The 22,685-nt window shown below is 52.9% G+C and overlaps 1 protein-coding gene across 5 annotated transcripts in view; it reads right to left on the bottom strand.

Moving 5' to 3' along the window:
• The window catches only part of EPHB2 (EPH receptor B2), a 130,596-nt gene that overhangs the window by 37,058 nt on the left and 70,853 nt on the right, over positions 1 to 22,685 (bottom strand). For all 5 annotated transcript variants that reach the window (XM_075773062.1, XM_075773059.1, XM_075773060.1 and 2 more), the window contains exons 4-5: positions 12,637 to 12,792; positions 11,652 to 11,987 (exon numbers count right to left, since the gene is read on the bottom strand). In XM_075773062.1, the coding sequence (XP_075629177.1) occupies positions 11,652 to 11,987; positions 12,637 to 12,792 (492 nt within the window). The remainder of the gene's footprint in view (positions 1 to 11,651; positions 11,988 to 12,636; positions 12,793 to 22,685) is intronic.

Genomic DNA, 22,685 nt, shown 5'->3' with positions numbered 1-22,685 from the left:
GAAACACTTTGAAATTACCCAGGGGAAAAAAAAAGAGGTGAACAGCTGGGAGTTTTCCAGCATCTCCTCAGAGCCCTCCTGACAGATCTCGGTCCCTGGCGTGTCAGGTTACCGGACCAGGAACTGCTTTTATTATAGGAGGGTCAGCAGGGAATTCTGGCATTTTCAATTACCCGCATGCAGAAGCGGCTGTGATCCAGGGTCAGGATTAACTGCGTGACCCCCGGCTGAAGACAGAGTGGCAGGGAAATGCACCATGATGCTGCAAGGCACCAGCTAGTCCAGAGGCCACGGGACAGGGCAGTAAATGGGGAGATGTAGGGGAGAAAGCTGCTGACAGAGCAGCTGGCAGAGGATGCCTGAACTTCTGCAACTGCCCTGCAAACGTGGCAGAGAGAGACTTGGAAAACCTTGGGGTAAGTGGCCAAGCTTCGCTCCCGGTGCATCTACCCAGGGATTCAGCCTCAGTGGGTGACCCAGGTTGCTCCAACACATGGGAACTATGTGGGGAACGGGATCCCCCGTGGGACCAGAGCAGGGCGGGGCGTTCCTCAGCACAAGGGTTCCCAGGAGGTCCCAGAGCTCCTTCTGCACTTCAAGCCCTGCACAACACCAGCAGCTCGCTCCGGCAAGACTAAAGGGTGATGCCATGCAGTGGTGAGGACGGTGCTGTGATCATTCATGGAGCACGGGCTTCCCTGACCTTGAAGCCACAGGGCCTGGAGACATCTGGGCTGGGATCCAGGCTCCAGCAGCACCCAAAAAACAAGGCTTGAAATGGCAGGAGCACACAGGGCCTCCATGCAAGGCTGCGGGCAGGTGCAATAGGCACACGGGGCTTAGGTGATTTCTGCTTCTTAGGCATGGCCAGAGCAGAAAGCCAGGACAACTCGCTCTGCTCTTCCCCACAGACCTGGATGTCTTGTACCAGTATCTCACCCAAGGGACGCTTCATCCCAACCAGCCCTCCCTTCCAGCCCCAAGGCATCCCAGTTCCACACGGTCCCCAGCAGGTGACTGTCACTGCACAGTGGTCCAGCTGTCCCCAGTCCAGGTCCCACCACTGACCTCAAGGCCCCATTTCTTTGTGCTCTTAGTAAAGTTAATCCTCAGGGTCCAAATGCATCTAGGTATCTAACTGAAAATTGACTTCTTTGGTTAAAACCTTCTCCACTTTTCGCTTCTCCAGGTAAAGCTCTTTCCTGCTGTTTAAGGCTTTCATGTCCCCTCCATGAGCCCTCCTGGAGAATGGATTTGAACTTGAGATGCCTTCCTCCAACGCAGGAACTGAAAGCAGCACAGTATGGAATACCTGGATGAGGAAGGGAGGAAAGGAAGCTTTTCCTGACCTGCCCTCAGTGGCAACCCTGGCGACCATGGTCTGCACGGGAGGTTAGGCTGGAGACCTCCAGAAGCCCCTCCACCAGCACTTCTGTGTGTATGGCTCTCTCCTGCTAAAAGGGTTCACTATTGCTTCGACTATTAAAACGTTTGTCCACTCAATTTCTTTCTTAGTGTCCTCCCCTGTGATAGCGTGTTCAGGAGCCACATACTTTTGAAATCAATTACCTCCAGCAGAAGCTGAGGAAAGCAACACACCATCACAGGGATAACAGCACTAGGGCTCGTTAATAAAGAGCAATCACCCTCAAAGCACCAAAAGCCACGGGTCTGGGACGTTCGCTGGACTCAGTAGAGCTCTAGAAGGCTGGTATTTCACAGCCTGTGAGTGGTTTGTTTCCGAGACTCCTGGCAAGGTGGCCCCATCAGGCTGGTACCCATGTTGTTTGTGTGTGTCGAGTGTCTGGAAAATTTCCCAGCAGGTCCAGCCTCCAGCCCCTTGAGTTTGTAACTACGAATGCTGGAAAATCTTAAAAACACGGCAGTATAGTCCAAAGCTGGTCCTGGCTCCGGACCCATTTCAATCAGCGAAGGCTTTGGTGTAGATTACAGCCTTTCAAGCAGTTCCTAATGCCACAAGCCCAACGGCTTGGCCGGGGCAGACGGAGGCTTTTGGCTGTCTTTATGCTCTTTGTTTAATTGAGTTTGCAGCCTTCATTTGCATGCTGCCATCCCGCCCGCGGAGGAGGGCAGGACTTTGTTCTCAGCAATGAGAGGAGGTGCTCCAGAGGATCCCGGCATCCCGTCACACAGCCCGCTGGAGCGGGTTTGGGGTCACTCAGCGCCAAGGTCGTCCCCACCTCCTGGCCCCCTCTCCATGTGGAAACCTCATCTGCTCCAGATCAAGGCGATGTCATCAGCAAAAGGCTGGTGGAAAGCAGGAACGCTGGCAGCAGCCAGCCCTCCATCCCTCCAAACTTGTCCCCCACATTTTCAATAAAATAGTACTTTACCATCAAATGCTAACTAATTGCAACCAAAACTGTTCTTAGGAACGTACTGATTTTGAAATTTCAAACACAGAAAACTTAGACCAGAGAAGTATTTCTTGGAAGAATGACGCCTGCTGCAGGGCATCGCCTTGGACCCACTGAGTCTTGCTAATTTGAGACTGAACTTGTTCCCTCACTCTCTTTCATGGCAGACTCCATCAGGCTGCCCTCCCTCTGTGTGTGTGGAAATTCTGGAAATATCAATGTTTTTTCTTGGAAAGAGCATCTCCTCCCCATCCCTCCTGAAGCAGCAGCCTCCTGCAGACGTGATGAACATGGACCAGGCTGGATGAGACAAGCACAGTGAGGATCTTCCTGCCTGAACCGAGTCAGACAGGGACTTATCTTTTTACACACAGAGAGGACCACTAAATCACAGAGACTCCGAGATGGACCAGGGGACAACTGGCCAGCCAGTTGCATTAACCCGATTTGCTACAACCATCTATTACAGTCCACATAAACGCACCACTGAGCAGCATCACCCCCCAGTGTGTGCTCAGCTGCTCAAGCACTGCGACCCTGAAACTGGCCCCCCGTGTGTTTGCAGCCTTGCCTACCTGCCTCCAGCATCTCCACCTGCCCGAGTGCTGGCACTCTGCGCCTTGTGCGCAAGCAAGGCAATTAGCACTGCGGGCTGTGTTTGCCAAGTGCAGCAGTAAAGATAAATCACCCCTCCTGAACACATAAGCAAAACGTGAGCTCCTGAGCCACTCTGTCAGCTCCCAGCACTCGCATGCAGCAGGGACGGCGGCATGTTGTGGGGAGAGGGAGAGGCGCTGGTTCACCAGAAGGGACTTTCCACCCCATCCATCATGGATGGGCTTTTGTTTTCTGCCGAAAGTTAGCTCCAGATGCTTTGGAACAGGTTTCTGAAGCCCCAGGCAGGTGTGGGAAAAATGATCCTCAAACTCACGGAGTAATTTATGCTTCAGGGAAGCCTGGGAGGCAGCAGGTGGAGGAGCCCACAGAGCTGGTAGCGGGCGGAGAAGAGCATCTGCTAGGAAAGCTCTAGCAGTGCAGCCCGTGTCCTGCTCTGCCAACATCCCCCCAACTGCCCACCACAGGAGCGGGAAGAGGAGTCCTGAAGAGCCAGCAGCTGGCAAAGCTCCTACCATCTGGGAGCCCTGGCTGTGGATGGTCTCCAGTGGGCAGAGAAGAAGGGACATGGGCATGGCAGGGTCCCTCCTCGGCACTCACCGCCAGCTGCTGCAAGCGGGGGGGATGCAGCGAAGGCAACAGGCTGGGCCACCAAGTGAGAGGAGGGGGGCAGCAAATGTCAAGCCACATCAGGTTTTGGTGGCAACAGCCCTGCGTACCAGGCAGCCAAGGGTGAAGGTGGGAGCTGGGGGTGAAGGAAAGAGAAGGGAGAGAAGAAGGGCTGCAGAGCCACGATGGCTATGTGGGTTACTACAGATGGTCACCTGGGTCCATGTGGAAGGTAAGGCCTGGCTGTTAACGGTGGATAGGAGAAGCAGCCATGGGGATGTCAAGGTTTCAGGAGGTTTTGGCACCTGGGAGCAGGCCAAATTCTTACAGAAACACATCCAGTGAAGTCCCCAGAAGAAGAAACCTGGGATTTAAGGGACCTCAGGCATAGTCCTACAGTAAGCAGACACACTCCTGCTTGGTCTGTCATACAGGCAAATAGGCTTTGCCCTGGCTCCTCCACGTGGGAGATGGCTCCACAGATCAGAAAATTTCTGCTTTTCCACTTAAATGCTATCACCAGCCACTCCGTGCCATCTGCTCTTGTCCTTCTGCTTTAATAACTCTTCTCCCTTTCTGGTGCCCCTCCAGCCCAGCACATCATTACAGGCAGCAAATAAATCCCCTTCAGCAAGGCTGAACACACAGTGCCTTTTTGGTCTCCTCTCTGTAACGTGGGCTCTCCTGTGTTCTGCTCATCTCATCAGTGTTCATCTCTACCTGCTACCATCACAGTTCAGCTCTCTTCAATGTGGGTAACCAGGTGTGCACACAATGACCATGCAAAGTTCCACCCAAGCTTTGTGCAATGGTGGTGAGACTTCACTACAGCTGGTGAACGTACTTTTCTTGATACAGCACAGTTGTGCACGTTTTTCTTCCACAATGTTTTATACTGGAGAGTTGTCCCTCTCATGGTTTGCCAGCAGGTCCTCCTCAGCTGCCTTCCATCGTTGAATTTCACCCTGACTCTGTTATTCCACCTCTCAGTGTCTTCCTGGAGGTATCAGAGTCCTCCTCTATCCTAACAATGTTTGTGCCAGATTTCTGCACAAGAAATACCATACCAGATTTTGAAACATCAAGAAGTATGAGACTACTTCCCATGGACCTCAGTCACCTCAGTTCAGCCTCATGCTTCCCCATTCGGGTGGTAGTGGTCTCCCATTTACGCATTTCCTGGACAGACTTACAGCTTTACTAGTAGTTTTCCAAAACAAATGTTTTACTAGTGTCTTGACAGGCAGAGCCTACTGCATTTCCTTAGAAAATCAGTGATCTCATTGGAAAAAAAGCAAGAAAACGGTACACAGACTTGTGCGCAAGTTGATGGGCCCTCTGTCTCTTCATGTCTCAAGTCAAGACCGGTTGCCTTTCTGAAAGATGCTTTAGCCACAGACAGGACTGAATGTGAGGATAACTGATATGCAGGCTGATCTAAAACATCTCTTGGCTTGAACCTTTGAAACTTAGTGTAACAAAGAGCAATGGCCATAAATCATAGCTTGGGAGGTTCAGGTTGGACATCAGGAAAAGTTACCTCAACAGGGGGGTGGTGCAGCTCTGGGACAAGTCACTGGAAATGTGGGGAGATCTCTGCCTTTGGGGATTACCAATAATTGTCTGCCCAAACCATGGCTGCCCTGATGTAGTGCTGGCAGCAGTCCTGCATGGGTGGGAGGTTGGATGAGAGATCCAAGATGCTGGGATGCTTTTACACTTTTATACTTTATACTTTTACTTTTATACTGGAAGGGAACAAGAAATAGACATTCATAGCTTTTAAGGTCTGGAAAGCTCATTCCAGCTCTTCGAGGTGATTTCTGCATACACTTTCCCACATTGTTGTTTCACAGACAAGTAATTTCTGACTGCAGCCAGCTCAGGGCAAGGCTGAGAGCAGCACGAGAGAAAACAGGAGATACCATGACTCCCTGCTTGTGTCTAGAGGAGCACAGGCCACTGCTGTGCATCCCTCTGAAGGAGGAAGCGAGCCAGATCTTCTGATGCAAAATGAAAGCGAGAAGGTAAAATCAGGAGTGCATGTGACCCAGGTGACACAGTTCTCTCTGTCTAGCCTGCAGCATAACTAATGTGACAAGCAAACAGCAACCTGGACGGCTGGTGAGAAGTGCTAGTCCCTACCAACCTTACACCTTCACCTTGTCTGCTACCCTGGCTCACTCCTCTCTCTCCTCACTCTTCCTCGCCTGACCCCTCCACACTCCCTGTGGCATTTGGCAGTAAAGCCCATGGACCAAGGCTGCAAGGGATTTTTTTTTTTTTTGGTTGAAGGTGAAGGAAAAATCCTCCCTTTGGTGCTTTGCACTTCACAGGATCTGTCTCACCTGTGCTTCATCACTCACGGCTGAACTCCCCAGCCTTTGCATAAGGACCAGACGGGACTCCGTGCAGCCACAGGACACTCACAGCAGAGCAGAGCCATGGCCCACGTTCTTGCTTTGGACCACTGAGAGATTCAGCTGCCCTGGAGCTCACAGGCACCTCTGAGTCTCGTCAGGACAGCCCTGTCCAAAAGACACTGCCTGGCTGGGATGCAAGCGCCTGGGCTGTGACAGCCACCGTGAAGCAGAAATTCAAACTCTAATGATGTTTGGTGTGAAACTGGTGCACAGGCATTGAGTTCCACATCTCCCCAGCCAAACAACCCATGTCGCGACATACTGCTGTGAAATGCCACGCAGAATAACAATGCAAATAATCATAACAAGTTATCTGGATCCATAGGGAGGGAGAATTTGTGCCAGCAAACTCCACCACTGCGGGTGCTGCTCCTGATGGGTTTATCAGGAAAGTGTATCGGTTTCCCCTGTCACACATTAGCTGGTACTCACACTGTATTAGCTGTTTATGGCTTTTTTTGGCTCTGTTTGCAGCCAAGAGCCTCTGACATCAGAGCTAATCCTCCCTTCTTATACCACGTGACACAAGAGTCGCTCACAAAAGGGACGCATTCCCAAAAATGTGAATGTTCTCCTTCCCCAAATCACTGGGAGGTCTTGAATTTGTCTCTGGGTGGAGCCCAGGGCTTTTTTCTCCCTTGACAGATCACAGAAGCCGCAGTCTGTTATTGAGAGGTGCCCTTCCCATGTGCTATCTGAGTCATCCCTGCCCAAGGAGCCCTTTCCCTCGGCGACTTCCCCAGGGCACTCAGCCTGCCCGCCGCACGGATGGAGCCTGCAAATCCTCGCAGCACAGGACTCCCACCCTCCCCAATCCTCCCCAAAGAATGGCCACAAATTAGCACGCAGGGGCAGCATGTTGTCACCAGCAAGAGGGTTGATGCCTGGCATGGCTCTCAATTAGTCAAGTGTCATTATCTAAGCGCTGGGCCACGCTCAGCTCCTTGACCCCTGGCTTCCCTCCCGTGCCCTCCCTCTTGGGATGCTGGCATGGCTCTCAACCACCCTCTTGGCGCACATCTTGTGTTCTGGTATGGCTGAGAAAAGGCTTTTGGTGGTACCCGTTATCTGTATGATGGGCTTGTTTTCTCTGGCCACATCACGGTCCTTTCAGACAGGACTGGCTGTGTCAGATGGTAAGTCCTGGATCTCCCTCCTTGGAGAGCTGCTGAGCTTTGGGGAGAGGTGCCACTCAGCTGCAGGGTGCGATAGGCAGGCAAGTGGAGCGTGAGCGGCTGTTGGGAGAAGCACAGCATGGAGCTGGAATCAAGAAGAAGCCTGCTGAGAAGAGCAGAGGGAAAACACAACCTGGCCTCAGAGGTGACAGAAGGTATTTCCTAGGAAGGCAGTGGGGGTCATGCAGAGTTTGCTGGAAGGAGTACGTTCGAGTTGGCTGAAGACCGACCAGGGAGCAAGAAGGTCATGGGAAGGGAATGTTTATTCCAAGTTCTTTTTATTCCTATTCTGCTGGTCCTGGTTCTTTCTAATTTTCTATATTTTGAAAAGGGAATCATCATACCTCCTGTTCTAGCAAAACCTGCCTTTCTGGAGGTTAAACACATTTGAGCTTTTACGGACACTCACTGCAAGAGGAAGATCCAGGAAACCACCTCGGAGCATGGGCTGGCGCTGGCTTTCTCACATGCTCTCTTTCAACAAACCTTCTCCTAAGAAGAGAGGTGGCCTGTCCCTCGGGGCTCCTCTCTACACCGTGGTGTCTGGATTGCTGATGCCTTTGTTGGTGGGACTGAAAAGATGACAATGTTACAGTGAAATGCAAAGGGTGAATCTGGGTAGTCTAAGGTCAGCGTCAACCTGGGTAGTCTAAGGCCAACATCATTGCAGAACAGTCAACATCAATGGCCGTGGGTCCACGAGGAACTGCAGAGGATCCGGGACTGCCAGGGTGACCAAGGCAGCCTGGGGCACAGGGCTTATTAAGGGTGACTTTAACTGCAGCTACAACTGCTTGGAGCTCCTTTAAAAGAGGGTGGAGACTCACTCTTCCCAGCTGGGGTAGGTGATGCAACAAGGGGCACAAGCCACAAATCAGGCTGGAAATTATCTTTCCCAGGAGGGTGATGCTGTCTTGGGACAAGTCAGCAGAGAGGTGGAGTTTTCCAAGACTCAGCTAGAAAAAGCCACAGCAGATCCACTCTTGGTCATAGTCCTGCTGCAAACGGGAGGGTAAATCAGAGACCACCGATGTCCCTTCCACAAAGCCTGATGAGATCCTACAGCCCAAATCAGGCACGGCAGCACGACTTTGTGGAAGTAGCTCCTGTCGAACTGTCTTGATTTTTTTCCTGAACTCAGGAGTTCAGCAGAGTGCACAGACTTAAAGTGTGTGAGACACTGGGCTTAGCATCAGCATCATCTGCAACATGTGAAATTAGTTTTAAACAGGACTAGCACTCAATAGGGACTCACACTGTGTCCAGCACAGTGGAGGCAGCACCTCTCCTTAAAATTTTTAGAAATCTGGGAGATGATATAAAAATATTGCTGGCAAACCATTCATTAAGTGTCCAAAATGGCAGTATTGGGAATGACAGCTTCTCTACAGAGCAATGATCATGACTTGATGGCTGAGCCCATGAAAGCGATTATAAGGTTGTGCTTGGGTCTGGAAACTAAAATGCAGGTCTTGCTTGGAGACTGCATCCCGGGAAGCAGCATCTGAAGGGACCAAGACAGAAGCCACCACGGAGGTAAGAGCTGCCTGCACAGATGACTGAGGTAGCAATTTACACTTGGATGTGCAAAGGGAACAGCAAGACTAGCAGGGAAAGTAGTTTATCTGCTACTGGGTACAGTATCTAGTTCAAAAAATTATGATGAAGAATATAGAAGTGTCCACAAAGAGCTATGGGAAGATCCACATTCTGGAAAGCCACCTCATAGCAAGAAAGTGTGATTCCGCTTGGTCTTGCTACCTCTTACTTTTCTTTGAGAGAAGCCCAACCCACCGCCTGTGTCTACACGAGGAGAAATGTCCTACTACCACAAGACAACAGCAAAATCAGTTATGTTGATGTAAAGGCCAATGTTGGTGAAATCCAGACCTCATTGGAAAGGGGTACAGCAGAGGACCCCAGCCATCTTCCACTGGGAGAACAAGAAGGTGAATGCGGTGCCAAGTTATTTGATCTCCAGTTTCCCTTTTGCGATGACGGTCACCATACCCTCACCCCCCCCAGTGCCACTCCTCCGGCCACACTCAGTACCTGCTCTCTGGCTGCTCTGTGGGGATCGTTTTCTTACTCTCTCACAGCAGCTTTTTCTTGGAATGCTGAAGAATTTAGGACACCTGAAGGTCAAAGGTGCTGGGGGTGATGTGGCATCTCTCCTCAGTCCCGAAAGCACCAAGCACAGGTGGTGTGCCTGTCCCCCAGCAGTGGTCCGCTTATCCCTGGGTGAACCAGGGCGATTCTGCCTTGATTCTTCAGGGCTGGGAGGTCCCCAAGGCCAGCGCAGCGGGCGCTTTGCAGGGAAGCCATCACCCAGCTGCGGCAGGGGCACAACCCCGTCATGTACTCGGTCCTCTGCTCTGCCTAAGATGGAGCCCCAGCTGGCAGAGGGGGGCTGCAATCGCCAGTTCCCTGCCTCATCCCTCGCCTCCCTCTGCACGCTCTCCTCTCCCTAGGACACCCTCCATTCTGCTGTCCCAGCTCTGCCTTTGTGTCTGCAGCTTCTGTTACCAACTGCTAATGATCTACATCAAGGCTGCCAGGCGGTGCGGAGTGTAAGCAGAAGAATTCAGAGCCTCTAATTACAGAGGAATTAGCAAGCAGACAGTTACTGTTTAGTGCTAATGAATAGATACATTAAGAGAGACATCACACAGGCTGAGAAGTGTGAGCCCTGATAATAAAGGAGTGTCAAACAAGGAAAATACAAGGAGGAGGATCCAGGGGACTGGAAAGGATTCGCCTGCAACTCAGCTTTCTGGTTTTGCTAAGGTGGAAGTAGCCACAGGCAGTACATGAAGGTAACCAGCACACCATATAACGGCAAAGTGCAAAATCCGAGCATTAAATAACTCATCTATAGCACAGGACAATGCTGGGGGTGTGCAGAGCCCCTTCGTAGCCCCAGGTAGCTTCACACCCACCCTGACTCCATCAGCCGTCTCTGTAAAGGAAGCTGCAACAGGTCACCGTCCCAAGCCAGCTCCTCTCTCCTCATCATGTGCAGACATGTTCCTGCTTGCAGTCAAACATGGTTCAACGCTACGCTAAATCTGCCTTCAGGGCTGCTGAGACAGTATTGAAAACACTGTGACCCCATGGCTCCTGAGCTAACTTAAGATCAGAGGTCAGTCTGCTGGTTCATGTCTGACCAAGACATTTCTGCAGGTTAACTCTGTCTTGGCGCTCCACGTGCACAACCAAGTGACGCCCATCTGCACCACCGCTACTCCACCCTAGACCAAACACCTCCTGTCCCCTGCAGCCAGCACACATCATGGTCTCCAGGCAATTCAGTGGAAATGCAATCATCCACCGCTGCCAAATACAGTCTTGAAGGTCACGTAGCGTCCAGGGCAGCCCAGGACATGTTCACACAACCCCACGCATTTGCTGCAGTGCTCAGAGGGACCACAGAAACTCGCTTGCTCCCACATGTGCTTGTACCTTACTGGCATGCTTCCACCGTGCAATCAGATTAAGCAAAACCCCAGCCACAGCCTGTGCTCCAGCTCCAGATGGCTTCCAGGTGGGCTGGGGAGAGCAGCCCCAGACCAGCAGCTCTGCGAGGCATCCTGCCACCAGCACAGCTGCTGCCTGGGGGCTGCTGGTGAATTTCCCAGGAGCAGCACTACCAGGAACCCCGACATCCCTTCCCCCAGCAAAACCACCCTGCACAGGGGGAGTGGAGCAAACCCCAGACCAGCACAGAGCTGGAGACCCCAAAGGAAGTCCTTCCAGCTCTGCTGCTTGGTCTTCTTCACCAAGGTGACTCTGCAGTGGCACAGGACCTGGAGCAGATTTCCAGGTGGTCATCCCATATATCCATCTCCTAGCCCCTCTTCTGTGCAGCTTTCCTTCGCTTTCACGGCCTGTCCTGGCTTCCTCTGCAGTCAGGGCAGAGATCGCAGCTTGTGTCAAAATGCTGGAGCTAATCTTACCTTCCCTCCTCAGGAACCAGGAGCAGTAGCAGGGCTGCAGCAAGGCTGCCAGCAGCAGTGAGCACTGCTGCTGTGTCTGCAACACACCGATGGTGGGTGCAACTGATGCTCCAAGGCAACAACCTCAGAAACAGTCACGCACCCAGTGCCAGAGAGGGATGCTGAGACACCAGGTGACTGTGACATGAGTGTTCTGCTGCGGTGATGGGGAGGGCAGCTCTGCCTCGAGGCACACTCCAGCTTTCCACTGAAATAAGGGATATTTTTCACACCTGAGGCCTGGGATTCATCCAGGCATTGCCAGGCCCATGCACTTCGGTTATCACCAGCGTTATGCAGCCAGCGACGCCATGCCACATCTCACCCCACCTCCTCTCCCCTTCAAGCCCTGCTCACCCCACACGGTTTCACCCAGCACCTCTTGACCAGGAGACCTCTGCCCACCCCCTCCCCCTCCTGGAGAGGTCTGCTGGGAGACACGGCTCTGCATCTTACCAGCCTGGTTGGTGGTGATGTTCACCGAAGCAAACTGCGGGGAGAAGGGGCTTTGGTCGGTGACACCGTTCACCGCCTGGATCTCGAAGGTGTACTGCGTGTGGGCCAGCAGGTCGCTGATGTAGATGCGGGGCTCCGTCAGGCCCAGCTGGCGGGGGGCGAACTGCACGTTGTCCCCGCAGCGCGTGCATGCCCCGCGGCCTGAACCGCAGCTCTTGCAGATGATGTTGTACACCAGGTCCTCCCGGCCACCCGAGTCCCGCGGCGGGGTCCACTCCAGCATCAGAGAGGTCTCGTTTACGCTGGAGATGACGGCCTGGGGGGCAGACGGGATGGCTGTAAAGGGAACAGATAGAGACGTGTAAGAGCCAGGTGCAGCGGAGCAAACCCCAGACCAGCACAGAGCTGGAGACCCCAAATGAAGTCCTTCCATCTCTGCAAGGACCAGCTGCACACCATCGTTTTCCCCATGCCCAGACAGGACTCTGCAGCCAGGACAACTGAGCCGGTGCTTCCTTTGGTGTCAGGGATGTGTGGGGCAAGCTGGACAGCCAAAGGCAGGAGCGGGAACAAAACCTGTCCTCTTAACCCAGGCTCACTTGATTACGTGGCATCCCTGGCAAAATTCACCAGTTATTTTTTGTAGTGTTTCTGATTCCTGGCCTTTGCACTAATCTCCTGCGTGCCAAACACGCAGGTCTTCTCGTCCGGGTACAGCCCCAGAGTGAAGTCATCCCACTGCCTCGAGCAGCACAGAGCAACCCAAATTTCTGTCCTCTTTGCCTGTGCAATGCTTGCAGGCGCAGACTGGCCCAGGGTAAGACAGACCCACGCCTGCAAGGATGAGGTGCTCTGAGCCCCTGGCTTCCTCCAAAATCCCACTGAGACAGATGCCTTTGTTAACCATCCCTCAGTGCTTTGATCGATGCGTGTCTCCTTTCCCAGATGCACGCAGTCCCTCCCCCGTTGCCCAGAGCCCACGTACTGGTGCACGGCATGTCGACAGGATCGGCATCTGCCCGGTAATATCCGTTTCGGCAAACGCAGTTAGTGGCCCCTTCCGAAGTCGTCCGGCTGTTAATTGGGCAGTGGATGCATCCTTCATCCCCTTGGCTGGCCTTGAACGTCCCCGACGGGCAGCCTGGAAGAGAACCAAGAGCAGCGGTAAGTGGTGAGGACGGGGGCTGGTGGGGATGCCCAGGGCCTGGCAGCACTGCCAGAAAACACCCTTCTTGGCTTTGCAGAGTCCGAAGCCAAAACCTGACAATTTTAAGTAAACAAAGTGGAGAAGGAGCAGCTGGTTTGAAGGCTCTGAGGGGACAGGCACTGCTGCTCGCGCCGCCTGTAGAGATGGGGTCCCCATGCAGACATCTCTCCCCCCCATTTCCCAGAACACTCAGGGAATCTTACGAATGCAAAGGGGATTTTAGCCACGGTCATGAAGAAGATGCGAATGGCTGTACCAGGTCAGACCACGGTCACCAGAATCCTCCCCTCAACAGGGGCCACCCAAGGAGCAGGGCACGAGCCAGGCACACGCATTGCCCACAGCACCTTCCCACCCTCCAACAAGTCATAGCTCAGGGACTTTCTAAGAGGCAGGCTCTCTGCGTTTAACATCCCTTGTGGGATGTTCCTTCCACTAAGTTACCAGTCATTTTTTTTATTGCATGCGAATGTTTTGCACCCATTGTATCATGCAGCACAGAGGTCCACGGTGTAATTGCATGCTGCATGAAGAAACTGCCGCCCTCTGCTTTGAAGCTGCCAGCTGCCATTAAATTCGATGCAATCTCACACTTGCCTTGGCAATGAACACTCCGTCGCCGTCCACCTTCTCCCAGACCCCTAGGGTTGCACAAACCTCTGTCATACCCCAAGCAAGTTGCATAACAACATTCACTATTTTACTCTTTACTCTTTTCCCAGGATTAGCAATGTCCACATTATTTTTTTAACCACCAACGTACCAACTGGACTACCTTTTACAGCCCCAGGGTCTCATTCCTGAGAGACATCAGGCCAACTCACAGCTTATCTCTGTGCATCTGTACGTGAAGCTGGGGTTGTTTTCTTCCATTTGCATCACCTCAAGCCTATTGAATTCCAATTGCCTTCTCATTTCCCAGTCACGCCATCTCATACAGTCCTTTTGCAACCCTCCACAGCCAGTCCTTGCCTTCACTACTCAGTATCATAAGCAAATTGCCACTTCTGCCACAACTGGCAGCAGCGTGTCCTGGGGTCTACCTCCGCTGGGCCTCAGATCTCTAACCCACTCACGGATGAAGAAGATGCTCCATTAGCAACAGTTGCTGAAAAAAATGCGTGTTCAGCCAGGCAGGGTGGGCGAGGGTAGCACGGGGGTTGCATGGTCCTACAGCAGATGGGTGGTGAAGGCCCAGTGTGAAATACAGTATTAATAGATACGGCACTGGTGGCTAAAAATATCACTGGAAAGCTTTAAACACCAGAAAGTCCTTTCCAAGTCAGGGATCACCAATGCCAAAGCAAAAGCTGGGCTATAAGCATTTATGGGCATGGCTTTCAGTGATTACTCTTGGTTGCGACTTTCCGCCGCTGTTAATTCCTTGTGCAGCACAAAGAGCCTGGGGGGTGGCAGGTGGTTTCTGCACTGGAACGAGTTAAACAAACTTCTACTTCAGTTCACTGCCAAGGCTTTCAGGAATGAGGCAGATCAGAAAAGCAGCCTGGGAAAAACATACGCTTGAGGTTGCTGTAAGCAAGAGCTATTACTGAGATGTGTCTACTTTTTTCTTTTTAAAAAAAAGGGGGGGGGGTTTCAGTTTTCATCTCCCTTCCTTCAAAGCTATCTTGAGTTTCCAATGAGAAAAGCTCTACAGAAAAATACCACCAGCCTTCCTGCTTGCAAAGTCCCCCCTGCCTCCTACAGTCAAAAGACCTGTTCAAAAACTGGCTTCTCCTCATGTTCCTGGATCTTTCCACCCTCGCTGCCCCTGCCCCCGACACATTTGACTCCATTTCTGACCCTATTCCCGTCATGTCCCTCGGCACAAACCCATCTCAGAGGGTGTTAAGCTGTGGGGAGAGGTGATGGCTGCATTGTTCTCCATTGCAGAGAAGTGATGGTGGCTCTGTAGCTGAAATGGTAACAGGGTCCCCAGACTAATACCAATTTTTGAAACATGGTAAGACCCACACACAGAATTGCTCTAGTCTGACATCCAGGGTGAGATATGGGGTCATTTGATCAAAGATGTTTTAAGACATGGGCCTCTCTCATCTTCCCGAGGCTTATTTCAAAAATAACAACTTTCCTATAAGGCTTCTTCTGCATCAAAATAGAGATACCTCAGAAAAATGCCAATGCTGCTGAGGTTTACCAGCCCCGAGAGACAAAAAACATTCCCCAAGTTTGGCCTGGCACAGGCCAACAGCTGCAGTTAATACTTCTGCATGTGCTGCTCTTAGAACGGGGCAAAAATTGGGACTGAATGACTGTTCACCAAAAATACCAAGCTGGGATGCACACTGCCAGAAGTTTTGGCAACTTTCTTCCTCCCCAGGAGGTCACACACACCGACACGGGATAAAATAATCCTGGAAATTCAGTACTTCTCTGAAGATAAATGTTCTGAAATCATGCTGAAAGACAGGAAAATCACTGAAATTTGATGCAAAGCCCTTTCTTATTTTTTTCCTCAAGTAATGACAACCTCCAGAAGTAAAATAAACGAACATTGTGTTCAAAACCATTTTGTTCCCTCCAGGTCCTCCTCTGGGTGAGAAAACAGCTTTTAATTTGGAATCCACCCAATATCTTGTTTCCAGGGTAAACAGCAAATCAAAACCAAAATCTTCACATGGGGTTTAAACCCCCTCCTGTTCGAACAGCGTGGACGTTCTCACCACTTGCTGGAAGACATGAGGACGCCCCAGTTTTCTGCCCTGGGTGGTGACAGCAGCTTTGGGACACGCTGCTTCCTCTCCGGCTTGTACCGAGGGCAGGGGCAGAGCATCCCTAGAAACTCGCGCTTGGAAAGAGGGAATCGAAACAGTGAGAGCACAGAAATTTCTACTTTATCAAAGCATCCTTCATCCCAGGAGGGCGATTACCGTGACGGTGGCTCTGGCCCCATCACTGAAGCGGGGGCGGTTTGCAGCTTCCCACATGGTGGGTTTCCTCATCTCCAGCACCAATCGGAGGATGCTAATAAGGGTTCACATGAAACATATGGGCCTTTAATTGCCTCGCTGCTGCACGTAGGCATGGATGGCTGCCTCGCTGGGGTATGGCTCCGAGACAGCAGCGGGTTTGCTAAGAGTACTGGCTGCAGCTCTCTCAAACAAGGCTGGGAATGCCTGAGCAGCACTGAGCATCCTCGTCTCCCATCCACCCATTCCCAGGGCACAGAAAGGTGGTGGTGCCCAGGAAGGCACATGTTTTGGGAAGGGAACAGCATGGAGAAGGACCCATGAGAGGTCCTGCCCTCCCCTGCAGGAGGACCACGCCAGGGATCTGGGAGAAGAGGCCATTTGTGCTTCCAGCCCTCCATCCCCAGGGCAGCTCGGCGGAGAAAGGCATCCTGTGGCTCAGCCCGAAGGAAAAGCCTCTGGCCAAATGTGCACGAGGGGCCGCAGAGCGGTTCCCTGTTTGCTGGCCCCGTGTCCCACTGCCTCTCTCTAACCAACTTTTTAATTAATCCAGTGTGGGCTGAGCAGGCTCCAAACAGGCTCCTCTGTATCAAAAACTGCCCCGGCCTTCCGAGCCCACCCCAGACCACTTCTGCAAACAGCTCAGAGCAAACAGCTCTCTCTTGCAATAGAAGTTTCCAAAATAGCACCTTCAATCTGTGCTAACGGCTCTGAGGACGGGTCCTCCTCGGCTCCCTTCGCCTGCCTTTGTTTCTCCTGGCAGCAAGGCTCCTTCCACTCGAGCGAGGCATTTTTAACGGCTGACAGAACACAGGCAGCCCTGGCTCTGTCAGCGAGGATCCGCCAAGAGTCTGAAATCCCCAGCCTTATCTCCCAGCTGCCTCTCTCTTCCCGCCGGGGCCGGAGGCAAGGGGCGGGCAGGCGGGCTCTGCAGCCCCACGCTATCAGCATCTGCGTGGGTGCTGCGGGACGCTGGAGCTGGGCACCTCGGCTGCATCCTGCCTCTCGCCCTCCCCCATGCTTCTGGGAGCCCTCTCCCACGGCCCTCCCCACTCCCACTGGCATCCTAATCACCCCACAAACCCAACGCAAGCCTCTGGCTCCCTTGGCCACATGCAACGGGACTGTACCCCCACCAAGCGGGTGTCAGTGATTTGCTCTTATGGAGAATAATGAAAAACGATGTCCTGGGTCATGCCAGGAGGACCGTGGCCAGCACATCGAAGGAGGTGTTTTCCCCTGCCAAGCATGTGGGATGCTGCCACAGCTAGTTTGGGGTTGCCAAGTTCAAGGACAATATGGGAGGTCCAGTGGAGGGTCACCAAGATGGCCAGCCCTGGGACACAGGGCATACAAGGAGAGGTGGAAAGAGATGGGATGGGTTAAGTAGAGTAAGGAGGGGGATCAAACTGCAGCTGCAACTATTTGGGGGCAGATGCAAAAAAGACAGACCCAACACTTCTCAGGGCGGCAGACTCTGTAACCAGAGACAAGGACCACAAGTTGAGACTGGACATTAGGAAAAGCTCCTTCTCCAAAGGATGGTACAGCCCTGGGACAGGTCACAGAGAGGCGGTAGATCTCCTTCCTTGGGTGAGATTCAGCTAAATGCTGTGGCTGCCTTGAGATAACACTGGTGGCACTCCCACTGCAAGTGCGAGGCTGGACCCCAGACCCCAGCACCTCCTCCACCAGCACTCCTAGGTCTCTGCTGTTCACGGGGCATGTGGGGGTATGTACAATGTTGCCCTGTGCAGAAGACTATTATGTACAACCAGCTCCAGATTTAGCCCTTTTTCTTTTCATCAACCGTGCCCTTCTTCTTGCAAGATGAGGTGGGTGTTGTAATGACATTGCCACTTTTCCCATATTCTTCCCCATTCTGCCTTAACCCTTGCTTTTAGTTCTGCACACAAATGGGTCTCACTTTGTTCCACCTGCAAAAGTTGCCCATTCTCTGCCTGTTCCTGTTCCCAGACCCTCACATGATGGTGTTTGTCACCTTAGCAAAAGGCTGGCCTCCAGACAACACAAAGGAGAAATGCTGCCTATTGCCTATGGATCTGCCTACCCTTCTGCCACGGCCTCTCCAGCCTGGACATTCTAGTGCTGGAGGGAAGAGGACCCAATCCTGCCTTGCAGGGCTGCGGTGCAGGGTAACACCCAAGCCCCTTGGACTTGGCATTGGAGTTGTCTGCTAGCTCTGAAAGAGAGAAGATCTTGGACCTCTAGGTGCCAGCTCTCTGCACTCATCCTTCCTGGGGCCACACAGGTCATCCAGTTTCCCTCCTGATAAATTTAATTAGCAGCCTACACTGTTACCTCATACTTGAGATAAGCAATTAATCCCATTGCCAGGTGCTGTCACTGCCAACAACTCTGACAGCATTTGGAGAGCAGAGGATAGAAATACAGAAGGGAAAACAGGGTTAAATGAGATTAACTGAAGGGGAATGGGGTGCTCAGCCGACTTCTGTGATGTGGATTAAAGAATTGTCAATAAAGGAAGAAGTCACAATGCAAATGTTCCTGTTTCACCCCGTCATTCACCACAGGACAGAAACAGAAGCAGACGGCACAGACCTGCAAAAGCATCTTCCCGTTGCTAGCGGCTTGTAGACAGGTCCCCACGCCATTGACTGGACCAGCATCCTGCACATCACCAGCAACTTCAGGAGATCAACTGGGTCACATCATCTCCCCCAGCACACAGGCACCCCTGCTCCAGCCTCACAGCTGGAGGTGCCAGGACTCCAAAACCCACATCCCCTACAATAGTGCTCCCCAGAGGTGTCCCTCAAGCCACCTCATCTGCCTCCTAGCTTCAGCCCAGGGCTCCTTCATCAAAACCCCTGGCAAGGATTTCCACGCTGCACCCTGCCTGTCTGCATCTCACCACTGGCTGCTTACAGAGGTTACGACCTGCTCTTACCATCATCCACCCTTGCACTTGGTCCATGGGCAGGCGCAGAGGGGCAGCACTGGGTCAGCGTGGGGCCGAGGTTTGCAGAGGACGGGCCAGGGCAGAGCGATGCCCTGTTGTGGGAGCTCCCCAATTTGTCCTGCAATGGACAAATAGTCCCTGGCCATCTAGCCAGGCTGTCCCTCAGCCCAGCCCAAACAAGCTCCAAAGACCAGGAAAACTTCATGGGCCAGGGGTTCCACCATGGGACAAACCAACAGCAGCCATCACACACCAACTCTGCGGCACAGCCTGGGCCAAAGCCCGGCAGTTACGGTCCCCTGCTCTCCTGCAGGAGCATCCCCAGCCTGCTGGCCAGGACTACCTTAGGCAGCAAGCACCCTCACCCAAACCCTCGCAGCTCTCTCCCGGTGCCCACACACCGGCAGCGGTGCTGAGCCCAAGCCTGGGAGAGGCTCTGTGCCGGGGGGCTGGCCAGCAAATCCCTCCTGCGGCTTCCACGGGGTTCACGAGGTCATCTCCCTGCTAGCACCCCTCAGAAGCTCAAGCATCTGGTGAGACCGCCGCACCTGTGGGCACGCACACCTGCGAGCCCCCCCCCCCCCACCGACCTGCTCTGGGCGGCACATCCATCAGCCGTGACTGGATTGGGCTGTCAGGGAGAAACGCCTGGAATGTCTAACCCGCCCAGTCAGCCTGGTTCAGCCTCCCGGAGCCGTCACGGGGGCTCTTAAAGAGAAATGGAAAGACTTCTGTCCCTGCCTGAGCATGGGGGGCTGCCAGCATCCTCAGAGCACGGTCAGAGAGGACCATAATCCAGCATTTCTCCTGGCAGAGCCGTTCAGCAACACCCAAGGGGAGAGGACTTCCCTGTCCAAAGCAGACACAGAGCTGTATGTTCATCACGCTCCTGTAGTCCACAAGTGACTGCAGCCCCAAAGGTTCAGAGCTCACTCCCAGAGTCCCTGGGTCCCAAAACCAGACGGCGAGTTTACCGGTGAGGAGCACAGCTCTGGTGGCAGCAATGCTTTGGACCTCCTCGCTCCTGCAGACACCCAAAGGGCACTCTAGGATGCAGCTCCAAGACCAAGCTCAGCAGCCAGTGGTGCTCTCCTGGAGCGTGACATCCACCACCCCGGGGACGTCGGCGCTGCCAGTCCCGGAGCAACCCCAGTCCCAGCACACGGGGTGACCAGGACGCTGCCAGCACCTGCGCAGTTTCAACCCCAAAACCTTGTCACGGCGGCTTGGCACACATGTAAGGACCTAGAGTTTCAGGTGCTGGAAAACGGCATTGCCCCAGCAGCCCTGGGGCGACTGGCACGGAGCGATGCCAGCTGCACCAGCCGAGGTGCCGAGCCACGAGGTTATTTCTGTGGAGCGATGTGCAGGCAGATGCACCAAATGTCACACTCTCCTTATTCAGCATCTCATCTGGTGCAGAGGATGGACTGATGTGTTTTCCAGCCTCTGACGGTAACGCTGTAGGGTTTTGCTGTTTCTGCTTTAGATTCCTTACATTATAGTAATTTATTTTATTTTGATATTCTAAAAAATGCTTTTCGGGCAAGCAGCATGTCCTTTTTCAATAGATGTAAACACTGCAGCACTTCATACCACAAGAGCGGTTGTTTAAACGGTGAGCCAGCTTTCTCCAAGTGGTCTCCAGAAGAATTTAGGACTTTCACATTTTGTTACTTTGTTTGGTCTTGTTTAAATGTTTCCCAAAGCTTCTGCCTGGGAGAGCTCTGCCTCCGGAGGGTGGTATGTTAACCATTACGGGAATGGTTCCCAACCTTTAAACGCAGGGAAAGAAGCAAACCAAGCAAGCAAGTGGTGACATCAAAGTTGCACTCATGGAAAACCCCTAATCCTATAAACCCTTCCTGCTTTAATTGGTGTTAAAACAAAGATAATCTTATCTCAGCCCTATAAAAGAAGGGATAGGATGTACTCTCTAAAAGCCTCTCTAAAAGCCCTCATAAACTTGACAAACATTCCATGTTTTGAGCAGAGGAGAATGGCTTTAATCCTAAAGGAAACATGAAAGTAAAAAGGGAGCTTTCCCTGGACAAGAGCCTTCAAGTGGCCTCCCCAGCTCTCTTGGTCCCGGTGCAAATCTGGAGTCACTCCTCCAGCACCGCAGGGCTGCTGGGGACATCCGTGCACGTCCATGGAGACCAGAGTCAGGGGACCAGAGCAGCCAGGGACCATCCAACATCTGCATGTCTCCAGGAGCGAGCAGAGCCAGGATCAGGCCCCCAAGTGGACTCGTGCCTCCACCTCCAGGGACTCCGACTGCGTCTGTGGCTGCTCCATGTTTTCATCTGCGAATCGCCTGTCTCTACCCAGCTCCCTTATCCCAGATGTTGGAGGAGCAGGTTTCAGGGTCAGGGGCGTAGAGTCTGAGATGGGGTCTCTGAGGGACATCCCTACCTGACCCAGGAGCCCAAAGCCCTACAGCCAGCATGCAGAAGTCTTGACGGGCACTATTCCCAAATTGCCCTGCCACGACTTCCCATAGCGTGAGGATCCCAGTGCCCTCCCACCTGTGCTCTCCTCCCCATCTCCAGCAGGCACCTTGCAGACCCCCTCTAGGTGCAGGTCCCAGGGAGCCTTTCCAGGGCACAAGCAGCTTTTCCAGGTGGAGGTGGGGATGGCCAGGAAAACTTGGAGTGGGCATGTTTAATCATTACATTTTAACGCTGCTTAGCACCCAGTTTAGACAAGTTTAAAACACGCCAGCTGGTTAAGTGCCAGCAGCCGCTTTCCAGATGACAACATTGTTCTTTGTCAGCACTAGGTGCTGAGTGGAGCTGGCATAAAGGCTGATTAAAAATGGTTAGTTATGGTGGTTTAAATCACCGGGGGTGTAGTTGCACAGTAACTTTCCTTCCCAGCCTGCAGTGAGCAGAGAAGCTGTAGGCAGGCAGCACCGCATGGGAAGGGAGGTCTCACACCGCCCAGGGTGGGTGCACACTGCCCACCTCCACTTTCCAAAATGCCCTGAAGTCTGCTTACGTACTTAGGAACAGCAAAACCCAAGGAGAACCAGCCTTCCTCCAAAACAAGCTCCCAAGTGCTCTGGCACTTGTGAGATCTGCGTGGAGCACTGTTCCAGTTTGGGGTTCCCCAGTGCAAGGAAGATACTGGGGCGACTCCAGGGGAAGCCACCGGGATGGCTGGGGGCTGGAGCTCATGGTGGGCAAGGAGAGGCTGAGGGTCAGATGTTAGCCTAGAGAAGAGAAGGCAAAGAAGAAACCTTACTGCTGCCCTCAGCGACCCATGAGAGGATGTAAGGAAGATGGAGCCAGGCCCTGAGAGGTAGGACAGGCTCAAGGTGGCACAGGCGAAAGTCCAGCATGACACAAGGAGAATGTTTTTCACCACGAGGGAGGTCAAGTATTGGAAGGAGACAGTCAAAACCTTTCCCAACGGACTGACACACATTCTGGTCGCTCTGGATGCCTGTCACCAACAGACCTTCTACTTCTCAAGCTTCTGGATGCCCAGCCTGCTCCCTGCGCAATGAACCATCACTTCCCAGCTGCGGGGGTACAAGCACAGTGAACACGGTTACACAGACACGATGTTGGCCTGAAGGCAAAAAAAAGCCACTTACACCAGGAGCGCCAAGGTCAAGTAGTTGTTTGTAGGAGCAGCCTGGGGAAAAAAAACCTCACTTTTTTACTTTGCTTAAATTCGTGGACTTTGCTAAATCAATCACACATGAAAGCGACAGTTCCCTTCCCCAAAGCAGAGTCCCTTGGTGCCGTCACCATGGTGCCAGCCTGTGACTCCAGCTCCGTTTCAGAAGTCCATCTGTCCCTGCCACCTCTGATTCACTCACGTCTGGACAGGCAAATGTCTTCGAGGCTTCCCCAACACCCTGAGCTGAAGCAGCTTCATGTGGCAACAAGCCACCGTGATGGACTTCAAACTGCTGGCTTTTGAGCTTGCAAAGGGAACTCAAG

The sequence above is a fragment of the Balearica regulorum genome, chromosome 21 (genome assembly GCF_011004875.1).
Source record: "Balearica regulorum gibbericeps isolate bBalReg1 chromosome 21, bBalReg1.pri, whole genome shotgun sequence".
In the NCBI taxonomy this organism is placed as follows: domain Eukaryota; kingdom Metazoa; phylum Chordata; class Aves; order Gruiformes; family Gruidae; genus Balearica; species Balearica regulorum.
This window is presented reverse-complemented; position numbering and strand designations above follow the sequence as displayed.